Genomic DNA, 12810 nt, shown 5'->3' with positions numbered 1-12810 from the left:
GGACCTTTTTTTTTTTTTTTTTTTAAAAGTATGGCTGTTGCTTTTTAAATCTTTATTAAAAACAGTATGTTATAGTATGGTGCTTCTTTCTGTTTTTCCTAACAGATGGAAAGAATGTAGGAAGCAAAAATGGGAAGAAAGGAGGAGGATTCTCTGGAAAATCATTTTTTACCTGGTTTATTGTGATTGCATTGTTGGGAGCCTGGACTTCAGTAGCATTGGTTTGGTTTGATGTGGTAGATTATGAAGAAGTGCTTGGTAAGTTGCATGTCTAATCTTTGTTAGTTTTAATACATGTTATTAGTCCTTATTAGTAATTCTATGTAAATGTGTGGAAAGCAGTTTGTTTAATCAAAGTCTTTCTACAACGATGAAATATTATATCTGTCTAACTGCTGACTTTAATTTATACATATTTTATGCATGAGGTTTTGGCAATTATTTTTAAAACACTAAATTCTAGGTTTTCAAAACAAAAACACCCAGCATTTCTAGATTATTTTTGTATAAATATATATTTAGTTTCCAAAGTTATGTAGCAGAAATTTTAGCCAAAAAAGTAACCATTTCAGAGTAGTATTTATTTGACATGGACTGCGGTATCACAATTAGCATTTATCTGTCATTGATTGTTCAATCACTTTGTTTGACTACTGTTACATTTTCTTGTCCGTTTTTTGCTGGGTTTTTGTATGTGAAAACTGCAGTATGGCAATTGGCCCTGTAAACTGTATTCTTTGTAATGCCATGAATAATTATTCTGTTCATTAACCCATAATGCTTCTAATATTTTTTGTGATGCATGCAGCCCGAGCAAAGGACATTCGTTATAACATATCAGAAGTATTACAAGGTATGTAATGTTTAAAATACATAAATTGCCTGTTCTTCATGTATTGTGTACTCTATTTAAGGTACATTTTATGTTTAAATTGGATGCCGTTTTGGGAATACAGCATTGTGAATTGTGTTGAACCTGTACAATGTAACTCAAAAAATAAACACAATACAACTATGATCAGATGCAAACCAAGGCTGAGTTATACTGAAAATTTGTTAATTAAATACATTCATTTTCATTCTGCTGTGAAGTTGAACAACACTTTTTTGGTGTTTAAACCTTCCCATTGTAAATCAAAAAAGTATTTTCAATCAAATATATCTCATATTTTCCTACCTGCTTATCCATTTTTTGTTATGCAAGTTGCTGCCTATCTTGGTAGTGCTGAACATAAGCATGAACCAGTGCTTCACAGTTTACCATTCCATATCAGAATGTGCGAAAGCATGCTTGCAGAGGGCTAGCATAGAGTGGTTAATTAATCTAACAAGTACTCACCAGTGTTTTAAGTGTTTAACTGTAAAGTAAGGCATAATATCTATATATCCATCTATCTATGTAATTGGCAATTAGCATAGTGAGAGAGGAATGTTCAAAATGAGAGAAACATTTAAGCAAGGAGAGAACGCTGCAGGAATAGTGTTTCTGATCATTGTTCTGAATTTCAAGTTTTTTGCATTTTGCAAGCAAAATATTAAGCCATGAAAAACACTCCTTTTTAATCACAGTATTTTTCATTGTGATGCATCATTGATGTACTTGATGACAAGTGTTCTGTTATGTGCATTTTAATTGTTGCATAAAAAAGTGCATTTCTTTTGAAATCCTCTAGATGGCAAAGTGAACTCTTCAATTTTACTGATTTCACTTATTTGTGTAAAAGAAATGATGCCTACTGCTAAAGTTCACCTACTTACTACAAAATTCTAATACAAGTACTATGTGCATTCAAATCAAACTTTGGCTCTTTTTGGGAGTGAGGTGAACCTTAATTGTTTCACATGTTTAATAATCACAAATCTGTTTTTAGTATTTTTTTTTAATACAAAAATTTTATTTTTAAAATGCATTATTCTTGCCTATGTGTATGTTTTGTAACAACTGCTATCAAACAAAAAAATATGGTATTTAGTGTTACATTGGTTCTGAATAAATCTCCATTTTATAGCATGTTCAATAAATGGTTTATTTAAAAGAAAAAGTGATACATGTTTACTGCGGATTTAATATTTCAGTATTAGCCTTTTGAAATAATAGTTAATTTTATTTTTTTGCCTGTTAGGTAAATTGGGCGTCTATGATGCTGATGGGGATGGTGACTTTGATGTGGAAGATGCAAAAGTATTACTAGGCAAGTGAATTAATTTATTTTCATATGACAAAATGATTAATTTATGTTTGCATGACTGACTTTGGTTTACTTCTGTTATTTAAAATATTGTCCTATGCAATTTGAAAGCCTGTTACTGTTTTTGCCTTGCCTATGCCTATGCATGGATTCTTCAGTGCAAATAAATCTTATAATTTTAAACTTCTTCTACATTTGTGAATTGGATACACACAAACTATACTCTTTCTCATTTTCCAGACATATAGCTTAATTTGGGGCAGTGCATGTACCGTCACTTTTGCAGACAAGTAAAATTTGGAAAGTAACTGATGCATAGGTCTTTGAGCTCTCCCTGACTGTATTGTCCCCTGTTACCTATGCATTTATAATATATAACAGAAAGTAAATTTGCAAGTCTTATTGCCAGACTTGCTGCACTCTGAATATTCCCATATACAAGTCACCTGTTGCTAGGTACACAAGACAGTCATCATTTTATTGAAAAGCTTTGTTCTTGGTTTCTCATTATGTCCCCATAAGAAACGGCACTTTCTGGACAGTGCTATTCTTGTATTTAATTGTTTTGTTGTTTTTTTCAGTTTTATTAATGTTTAGTAGATCAATCATTTCTGTAGTAATCCTGGTTTTCTGTTACCATTTTTAAAGTAGTTACAATGCCTTACTTGACACTAGCATAAATCTTTGTTTTTATACCTTGGGTTTTTTATGCAGAAGAACTGTAAAGAAGTGGTTAAATTTTATTGAACATATTTGGCTAACAGGGATTTACTGCTTCAATGAGTGTTCGCAGGTCAGGCAACTTGATCATTGTATGCATTTTTCTTCTGTGTTTGCATGAGTTTTGAACAGATTTCAAATGCAGATATTAAGTGAGTATTCCAGACAGTAGAAGAATGCACCAGAAACCTATGCACTAAACTTTAAGCATATAAGTGGTACTGTTAGCCATACTTGGAGTGAAAGCTAAGAAGTGCAATATTTTTTTTTTTTTGCCATTTACTTGCTGCTTGCATTCATTATAATAATTTTGGGAATACAATTTCAGTTGCAGCATTGCATAGCTTTAATACCCTGTAGTTTTTTATTGTTTTTGTTATAGCGTGATTGCAGTACTGTAATCCCTCCTCGATCGCGGGGGTTGCGTTCCAGAAACCCCTGCGATAGGTGAAAATCTGTGAAGTAGAAACCATATGTTTATATGGTTATTTTTATATATTTTAAGCCCTTATAAACTCTCCCACACTGTTTATAAATATTCCCCACACAGTTATACGGCATAAACCCTTTGTATTCTCTTAGATATTAGGTAAGATTCATTGAAATTATGTATGTAAACACACTGTTTATATACAGTAAAACCTAAATATTATTTTAAAAATATCAAGCGTCTCTGATATCACATATATTATAGGCATTACTATAGACAGGCCACCAGCAATAAATACGTACAATGCAAGAAAAATTGTATGCAGTAAATGTGTGTACAGTGACACTAAACATACGTACATGTACTAAGTACTGTAAGTAGAAAATTAATTATGGTTACTCACTAACAATGACACGACGACTTGTCTGATAACTATGAGTTTAATTTTACTGCACAATAAAGGAGAGCGTTACAGCCCTTCTAAAGGAGCCTCTTCAGGCGACTGTGTAGCACCGCCGTTGTTCTTCTTCTGGCAGTCTTCAATCCAAATCCCTAAAGCAGATTCCATCCGGACTACTGCCTTATTACGTCCACTTACAACAAAAGGACACTGTGGCCGTAGATCTTATATTCTTTTCCTCCTTTCTAAATAAAAAGAATCATGGACTCATTGATGCCGTAATGGCGTCCTACAGCGGTGTAGCTTTTCTCTTCCTTCAACATATCCAAAACTTTTACCTTTTCGGCATTCGCTAGCATCTTCCGTTGGTGCTTGGGCACGGCCCCTGAAGCAGTAACAGGAGCAGATCGTTTTGGAGCCATAACGAAAGGCTTGACTACACACAAAGAAACACAAAAGAGCACAAAAGTTAACTCTTTACACAGCGAAACACGTTGATGCTGAATGAGTGAGACAAGACTTCCTGGTTAACGCCGCGGAATCGAATTCGGCGCTCCGTTGCTGAGCCATTCAGCACACAGGAACTTAACTGCATACTCTGATTGGTTAGCTTCTCAGCCATCCGCCAATAGCGTCCCTTTTATGAAATCAACTGGGCAAACCAACTGAGGAAGCATGTACTGTAAGTAAAAAGACCCATTGTCTGCAGAAACCGCGAAGCAGCGAAAAATCCGTGTTACATATTTAGATATGCTTACATATAAAATCTGCGATAGAGTGAAGCCGCGAATATCGAAGCGCGATACAGCAAGGGATTACTGTATGTTCCTTGTGTAAAACCAGCCATCTTAAACCAGCAGGTTTAGCTCTTTGTTGTCATTTTAAGTGTAAAGTTTAAATTCATTCTAAATTAATCAGACTATTAAAACAATGTTTACTTCCTTAATCATTATTGAGGCTTATACACCAAACATGCGCACAAATTAGGTCAAAAAATTAATGCAAGGATAAATTGTTGTTAAGAAAATCAAATTAAATGTTCAACAGTATTTACCCTAATTTTGAGGTGAAAAGACACATTTGTAATTTTTATTTATAGCAATATATTTTATAGTCTGTAACATTCTAGTTTTTCCCTCCTCAGTGCATGAAGACTTGGGTCCAAACCAATGCACTTTACTTCTTCTAACTATATTCTTTTGGTGATGACCTCTATGATGTGTGCTAAATAGAAAAAAATCAAAGCTGTGGCTTTGGTTTTATGAATATTTGGTTTTATTCCATTAGTTTAGTTAGAGTTACAGATACAAATATTTTTTTCTAAACATGTAAATTTTCTTTTAGTTAAATAGGCCTTTGACTTGTAAGTTCTATAGAATATGAGGCATACACTAGTCCCATGATACAGTGTAATTATTTTATGAAAATTAAACATAATTATTGTATGTTTAGTTTTACTTACTACTAGACATTCATAAATCAAAACACTACAAAGTAAATTCAAATAATTACACAAATGAACAAGTTATAATGTAAGTTTTTGTAAGCTTTTTCTTTTTTTATTAAAATAAATCTTAAATATCAATGTAAAATATTTGCATTGTGGTAACAAAAGGTGTGTTGCAGTGTTGATTAGCACATCCAAGTAAGAATTTCACTGTACTCTATATAGGTTAGAATAATGACTCTGTAAACCTATTTTATAACATTACTGCAGTGCAAAACCATTAAATTGACTCTCCTTTTATTTCTTGCTTGGTCGCCTTTTTTGACCTGTTAGATGGGGGTCTTAACTGGATCTATGAACAACTTCTAATGCTATAGTTTAAGAAAAACAAAGTCAACATTTTGCATGAAGTTGAGATCTCCCCACTCTGACAATGTCCTGTGCAGTTGAAAAAACTCACTCGCTCTGTATAGATGTAGCAGGCACAGATGTGTAGTTTAACCAGAAAAGTGGAAATTGGCTGCATTCCCTCTCTGTCATGCTACAGGTCTACTGTTGAGAACAATGCAAAATCTACACCTATTTCTGAAATAATGTATGTGAAAGGTGTATCATTGTCTCAAGCACTTGTACTCACATCCGCAGCTTGTTAAGGATGTAGTAATTACAGCTTGCTGAGTCCAGTAGCATTTGGGTATAGTAAGGGAGCTATACTAACATGATGATAGGTTTGTGCTTTGACGGTCAATAGATTGGAAAACAAACCTGTGGTGCATCAGTGAAACAGTGTTGTGATTTTGCTGTTTTTCCTCCAAGGATACAGTTTACTTAATTAAGAGAAACACTTAACCTGTGGGAGCAGTCTACTTTCACTGACAGTGATGTTAATTTTTCACTCCAACAACATTCATCTTCACATCATTTTACACGCGGTGAATAATGGTTTTACCAAAGTGCAGTCAGTTTGGCATGTCATAATTCGGTTCTAGATTTTTAATGAGATTTTTAAATATCCTGATTTTTGAGAAATGACATTTAGTTTAACTTTGTGTTTCATTTGTCATTTGGTGAGGTCTTATATTACATTATATAAAGTCAAATTTCATATTGGCAGTACTTTGTGTCGTGAAATTTGATGTAACAAAATTTTATCTTATGCTAAGAATACTGGCATTTACGGTATGCAAGTGTTTTAATTTACAGCATGGTTTGCCGTTTTATGAATTATTTTATCAGACATGCAGAATATAGTCCTTTTAATGGATTTCTACCATATGCAAAGTGTATAATGTGCAAGTCTCTCTGCTTTTGTGTTAAAGTAATTTTTAACTTGTGCATGTATTTTAAGTTTGAAGCTTTGCTTCTCCTCTGCCTTCCTTTTCCAGCTATAATAAGAAGTGTGGCTTTGCTGGTTAAATGCACGGCACCAAGTAAAACATGTTTGCAAGTTTGTTTTCTGTGGTTTTTGTTTTTGAGTTTCAGTAGTTTTGGAAATAAAGCACAAATCTGTCACCGGTTTCCTTTTCTAGACCTTGTGCTCTGTAATAGAAGCTGTATCAGCCTCTAGCATCTGTGTATTTCAGAGGCCAATTTTCCTAATGTGTTACCAAAGTGTTTATTACTGCTAGTTTTTTAATACATGTGTCGGAACTCTGAAAAATCTGAAAACCTGTTTATAGCTGAACTGCTTCAAGTAGTACACTGCTCTTAGTCAATAGAATAAAGGAGCTACCGTGTTTACTATGTGAACATATACCTTAGAATTTCATTTTCCTTATAATGAACCAAGATTGGATGATTTTTTATTCACTCTCTGAAACCTCAGATACATATCTTGGCTTTTTTCATTGTTTTGTTAATTTCTCCATTATTTTAATTTAAGAATTTAGCATATTGGTGTTTATTTTATAAAAGTGTTATATTGCATGATGCATATTTTGTTTGGCTGTATGTCTATATTAAAACAGCAATTAATTTGTTAAAAAATAAATATTACATTTCTAAATTGATTTAAGTTCTAAGTAATTTGAATATTTTGTGCTTAATTTTATGTTGATTTCTAGTCCTAATTTTTGCCTGTAGTTGAAGAACTCTTCAAGATGGTCAGTCGAAGAAGAGATAATCTTTTTTTATTTATTTAACATCTTTTGGTTTATATACACACTATTACAGATTAATGTGTCTGTGAATGACCAATGCTTTGATTTATTGCAGTTAGAAGAGATGCTTGGGATTTTGCTGTCTTTTGCAAAATATATTACTTCCTTCTTGTTTTGCAGTAGTTAATTATTTTTCAATGTGAAAAAATACATAAATATGTTTATATTTTTTTTATTTTTAATAATGCCAGACTGAGTTTGCTGTAATAAGTTGCCCAAAGCTTACATATGCAAGTTCTTTTCTGTTTTCTTTTTTCTGGGAGGCCTCTACTTCATAAGAGCCTTTCGTTTCCAAACTGTCTGCTTTAGATTTGTCTTGTAGAAAGTTTCCTCCCCTATTACCGCTTTCCTGTTTTTTTTTTCTCTCTCCTTTCCTCTTTTTCTAATGTAGGCTTGACCAAAGATGGCAGTAATGAGAATATGGATTCTCTTGAAGAAATACTTAATCTTTTAGCAGAGGAGGGATCTGATTGGTTTTATGCATTCCTCAGTTTTCTTTATGATGTAATGACTCCTTTTGAAATACTAGAAGACGAAGAGAGTGATGCTACTGAGGATGTTGCTGGTACGTCACAGAATGAAGGGGTTCAGGGTAAAAAGACTTGCATAATCCTAGACTTACAAAATCAATAGCAGCATCTTTCGTTGTCACCATAACATTCGTGTGTGTGGCAAAGGAAAAGGAATTTGAAGTCGGCTTGCTTTTTTTTTTTTCAAAGCAGCTTCAGTTCTTTTGAATGCAGTTAACTTCCCTATATATGTTTTGTTTCAATAAAAGACATTGAAGAATACTTGGAACAAATGAATTATTTGATCAAGGACAAAAGAAATAATGTATTTTGTTACTTCAAAATGCTTCCTGTGGCAAATGTGTACTAAAGTATAAGGAATGTTAACATTGTATGTTAGTGTAATCTTTTCGTAATGTTTGTCTCTGCCTTGTGTGCATTATTGGCACAAATTTTCCCTCTTCAATGAATGGCTTTTTTTGTATGTTCATTTTTATAAACATTGTAGCCTGCTCATGTTTTTTTCGCTGCCAGTTATGTACCTGCATGTTGCTACCTTATTAACAGGAAGTTTCTTTTCATTCTCTATCAGTGTCAATTATTAGGTAATGTGTAAAGTGCTACTTATTTACCATTGCTGTTATGTTGAATTTCAGTGTTGGTTTTTAGTCTTGCACCAAATTTTGGACCTTGGAATTTTTGAAATTTCAATACTTTATGAATGTTTGATTTTCTTTATTTTGTTTGGTAAAAAAATGTATGGAAGTTTAATAGGCTTTGATTGTCTAGCCTGTAACATTTATCACAAACCCAAAAAAAAAGACCTATCTCAGCTAAACACAGTGCATTCTATAATACCATTTTATTGATCTCTCTTTGCCTTTTCCTTGACAGGTAGTTTTGGTAATTTTCTGAATTGAAGGGAACCAGGAACGTGCATTATTTCTCATGAACAGAGCTGGGTTTACCACAAATGTAGACTCATTGTTTGAACTGCACAACACCACAGTCTTTGGAATGTTTTGTAGAAGTGTAATGAATGTGTATAAGCAAATAAGAATACTACACTCCAAAACGTTTTCACAAATTTGCTGGTTAAATTATACTTTTTTATATATGTGTCCTTGCAAAATACAAAACTGAGTAACTGGCTCATGTTGTCTTCAGTATATGTAAGGAGGAAATTGCAGCACAGTTGGTTAACATAATGCTGTAAAACACATGGATGCATACAATATTGCACGTTTTAAGGGATGGATTTAAATTAATTCAATTTTTTTATTGGCATTTTAATTCTAAATTGATGGCTTTGTAATCATCATGTGCTATGCCCATTTATGCCTTAACAGTTTTAAACTCAAGCCAGAACTAGGTGAACCATGCATGTTTGTCATAAAAATTCCTAAGGAAGAACTGATAGTGATTCATTTATTTACTAGCTGTGGTGGTAATTAACTATAAATTTGTACCAATTATGAAGGCAGTTATTTATTTGAAAATATTTTATGTAGTATTATCTTTCTGACAACAATACTGTTTCCCCTGCCTCTGTTTAAAACTACACTTTTTAAATTTTCTCACTTGCCTATACAGGTCTATGTTGTGAAGATTATTTTGTAGCTAAAACCATTACCTAACCAGGATGCTGGGAGACTCCTATAAATTGCTCACTTTCCACTTCACAGAGAGGCATGTGCTCTGGTGTCTGCGTGCACGGTGGCTCAGATTATCCTAGATCCAATGCAGTTTGTGAAATTTTGTTTTCTCCTCTATATTTTATAATTATCTGCTACTGTTTCTACTAAGTCGATATTAGAACGCATATACCAATCAAGCATACGTTTAACGCTGCTTGAATGTATGCAAACTGAACAGAATTAGGATGGCTCTACATAGCCACGCATATCATATAGGCTATATCATTAGTGCCATACGGACCATGTTTTACCCATTAAAACAAACTGGGACAAAAGAAGAAAATCTGTGCAACTAACTTAAGATATTAAAAATTCCTCCATCCATTTTGAGACAGTATTTTCCAGCAAACTGTAATATTTCTGTTTAAACTACTCAGTCGTACACAATGCATTTTCAAAATCTAAATATAAAATGCCCCCCTTCAAGTGAAGGCGCTAAGTTGGTCTTTATCTGTTTTAGAGGTGCATTTTAACTTGATATGATCATTCACAAATTCATGGCTAAAGTTGACTATCTAGATTGTGAGCAAGCTGACTTAAAATTGCAAGTTCTGTGACTGGGAAGACTGCACTTAAGTGTCTTGTATGCTTTCAATAAAACCGATAAGACAGTTGATTAAGATAAGTGCACTGATTTAAAAAAAAGAACCTACAAGGCACTGTGTGCAGTATTGTGCAGAGAATAAATTTTGCATAAATTGCTCCAGTGAGGAAATTAGTATCAGTGTATGAATGTTTATACTGTACATAAAGGTCTATCTCTCATTCATGTAAAAAGAATCTTTGTAGTTGAAGGCAATTAAGTATGCTCACAGTCCTGTATTAAAGTTGCTACACCTAAAGAGGTGTTCTGCCTAATATTTCAAGTAAAGCAGAATTCCTAAATAGAATAAGTATGCTTTTGTAACCTGAGTGCATAAAAACACAACACTCCATGGTGTTTTAAAATATTCAGCATCATGGGAGTGATTTTAAATTGCATCAGTGTTTATACATGAAACATTTTAGTGAGAAGTAGAAGATGCTCTGGCAGAAAAGCTTATTGTCTTTACAGTTATGTTTTATTGTTTTACTTGGTGTTTAAAACTTGTTTAAGACCATTTTGTTCCCATCTATAAACACTGTGCCTTGAACTCTTATTTTGATCACAAGTCTCTTATGTAGTACCTTATCAAACGACTTTCTAAAATCAAGATACTATCATATATGCATTTCTTTGAATATATGCATTGGCATTGGTTGCTTCCTTATAGAATTCAGGTGAAATAGAATCTACGCAGGTTTTTTTTGTTTTGTTTTAAATTTGAGTATTTGTTTAATGGTTGAGTGTTGTTTCATGGTGCTTCTGCATCATGAGTTATTAAAAATTCTAGACATATGAAAAATATCACTATAGAGCTGTAGCTGAAGTGGTGTTTGATGGACCATTGGAGCGAGTTAAATTGTACACTTGCAGTAATTTTACTTGTGCATTTTTTGGGTGTTATCAGTTGCCAAAACTTATAATTGACTGTAAAGTTGTCAGTTCTAAAGGTCTTTAGTATGTGCTGTTGATTGTAACCTTGAAGGCCAGATCTCATCACTCTATGCACTCTTCCATCTCAATGTCATATTCCTTTTATTAGTGAACACTATGCCATTTTCAAACCTTAGTCTGTAAATTGCATTTTGAAAAGTAAAAAAAAAAACCCTCTCTTTTCTTTCCCTTAATTGACAATTGAACATATCCACTATAGATTACTTGTACATCTAAAATGAAATTATACATAGTCATTTGCAATGTATCTTTCAGGTATGTCTGGGGATAAATTAAGTTCTAAGTTTTTTTATTTTATTTTATTCATTTCGAGCATTCTTTCACTTATGACCTTTGTATACTGTTTTGGGTTCATAAGGTAAAAAAATGCATCCTTTACACAAAGTTAAAAGCATCATGCAATATCTAAATGCAAAATAAAAACTTTCAATACAATATATAAATTCCAGCTGTCCATAGTCAAATAACAAATTCATCTGGAAAATGAGGCATATGAAGATCGGTCTATCACATGTAAGGATACATCTTATCCAGTTGAGACCATGTACTACCATGGACACTAACAAGAAAACAGAAAATGGAAAAGGCAGATCAAAAACCGCACAATTGAAAGTCAATACAACCGTGAAATGAAACAACATCAACAGCATCACTAACTTGAATATTTTATGTTAAAGTAGTTTGTCATTAGCATTTAATTTAAACATTGAGGTCAAAGGAGCTTCTGTGAGATGAATTGCAAATGTATTTAAAATCCAAAACTGAAATATTTTATTTATTATTCAGACCATTTGCTGTGGCACTTCAAATTGTGGTCAGGTGCATCGTGTTGGTTTTAATTATTCTTGAGACATCTTGAATTTGATTGATGTCCACCTGTTACAAATTGAACTGCATATAAGGTCTCAAAAGTCACATTGTATGTCCGGTAAATGCAAAGCCATGAAGTCCAAGGAACTCTTTAGACCTCTGTGGTCCGGTTGTGGAGAGGCATAGTTCAGTCTCGCCACAACCAGGTGACCAGACACACTTTCCTAATACCATTCCTATGGCAAAGCATGGTGGTGTCAGCATCATGCTGTGGGGAGTTCTGGCCAGTGGCCTAGACAGGGAGACTAACCAGAATTGAGGGAAGGATGAATGCAGCCAAATACAAATTAATAATCTTCTGAATCCAATCTATAGACTGGCCATTTTTGATATTATAATTGAGTAGAAGGTTTTTGAAAGAGCTTCTAACTTTTATTGTAAGCCAGTGAAGTGATTTATGCACTATTGTGTTATGGTCATTCAGCTCAGTTTTAGTTGGGCTTCATGCTGTTGTGAGTAATGAGTGAATTATTTGCACCACCAGGAAGCTTTATAAAAATCACTCCCTTATTGATAGTACATTGTTTATGTTTATAATAGGTTTATGTCGTGCCTTTTTCAGTGTCCATTACAGTTTTTACAATTAAAAGTCTGTAAATAATGTCTATTTTAAACCCAAATAACATGCATGAATTTAGGCTAGTCTGCTTTTGCTCTTTGCACAATCAGTTGCTTAATAAATAACAAAGAACCGTTCTTGCGTCATATATGCAGAATTAAAGAGGTATTTTAGGAATGCTTAACTACAGAAACTAATACAAGACTGTAAATATAATAAAGCTTTGGCTCTTTTGCTGCATGAATAGCTAAGCCGGTACAGCCTATTATCTATCATTTACGTTGCAGGAAACG

At 33.3% G+C, this 12810-nt stretch overlaps 1 protein-coding gene across 3 annotated transcripts in view; it reads left to right on the top strand.

Moving 5' to 3' along the window:
* Positions 1-12810, top strand: part of unm_hu7910 (un-named hu7910) — a 143132-nt gene that overhangs the window by 43452 nt on the left and 86870 nt on the right. For 2 of the 3 annotated variants that reach the window (XM_039754571.1, XM_039754572.1), the window contains exons 2-4: positions 106-258; positions 809-853; positions 2124-2192. In XM_039754571.1, coding sequence (XP_039610505.1) covers positions 106-258; positions 809-853; positions 2124-2192 — 267 coding nt within the window. The remainder of the gene's footprint in view (positions 1-105; positions 259-808; positions 854-2123; positions 2193-12810) is intronic. The other variant, XM_039754573.1, reaches the window with a different exon arrangement.

This window comes from Polypterus senegalus, chromosome 5, assembly GCF_016835505.1.
Source record: "Polypterus senegalus isolate Bchr_013 chromosome 5, ASM1683550v1, whole genome shotgun sequence".
NCBI classification, from domain to species: domain Eukaryota; kingdom Metazoa; phylum Chordata; class Cladistia; order Polypteriformes; family Polypteridae; genus Polypterus; species Polypterus senegalus.
Note: the sequence above shows the minus strand (reverse complement) of the source record. Positions and strands in the feature narration are given on the sequence as shown.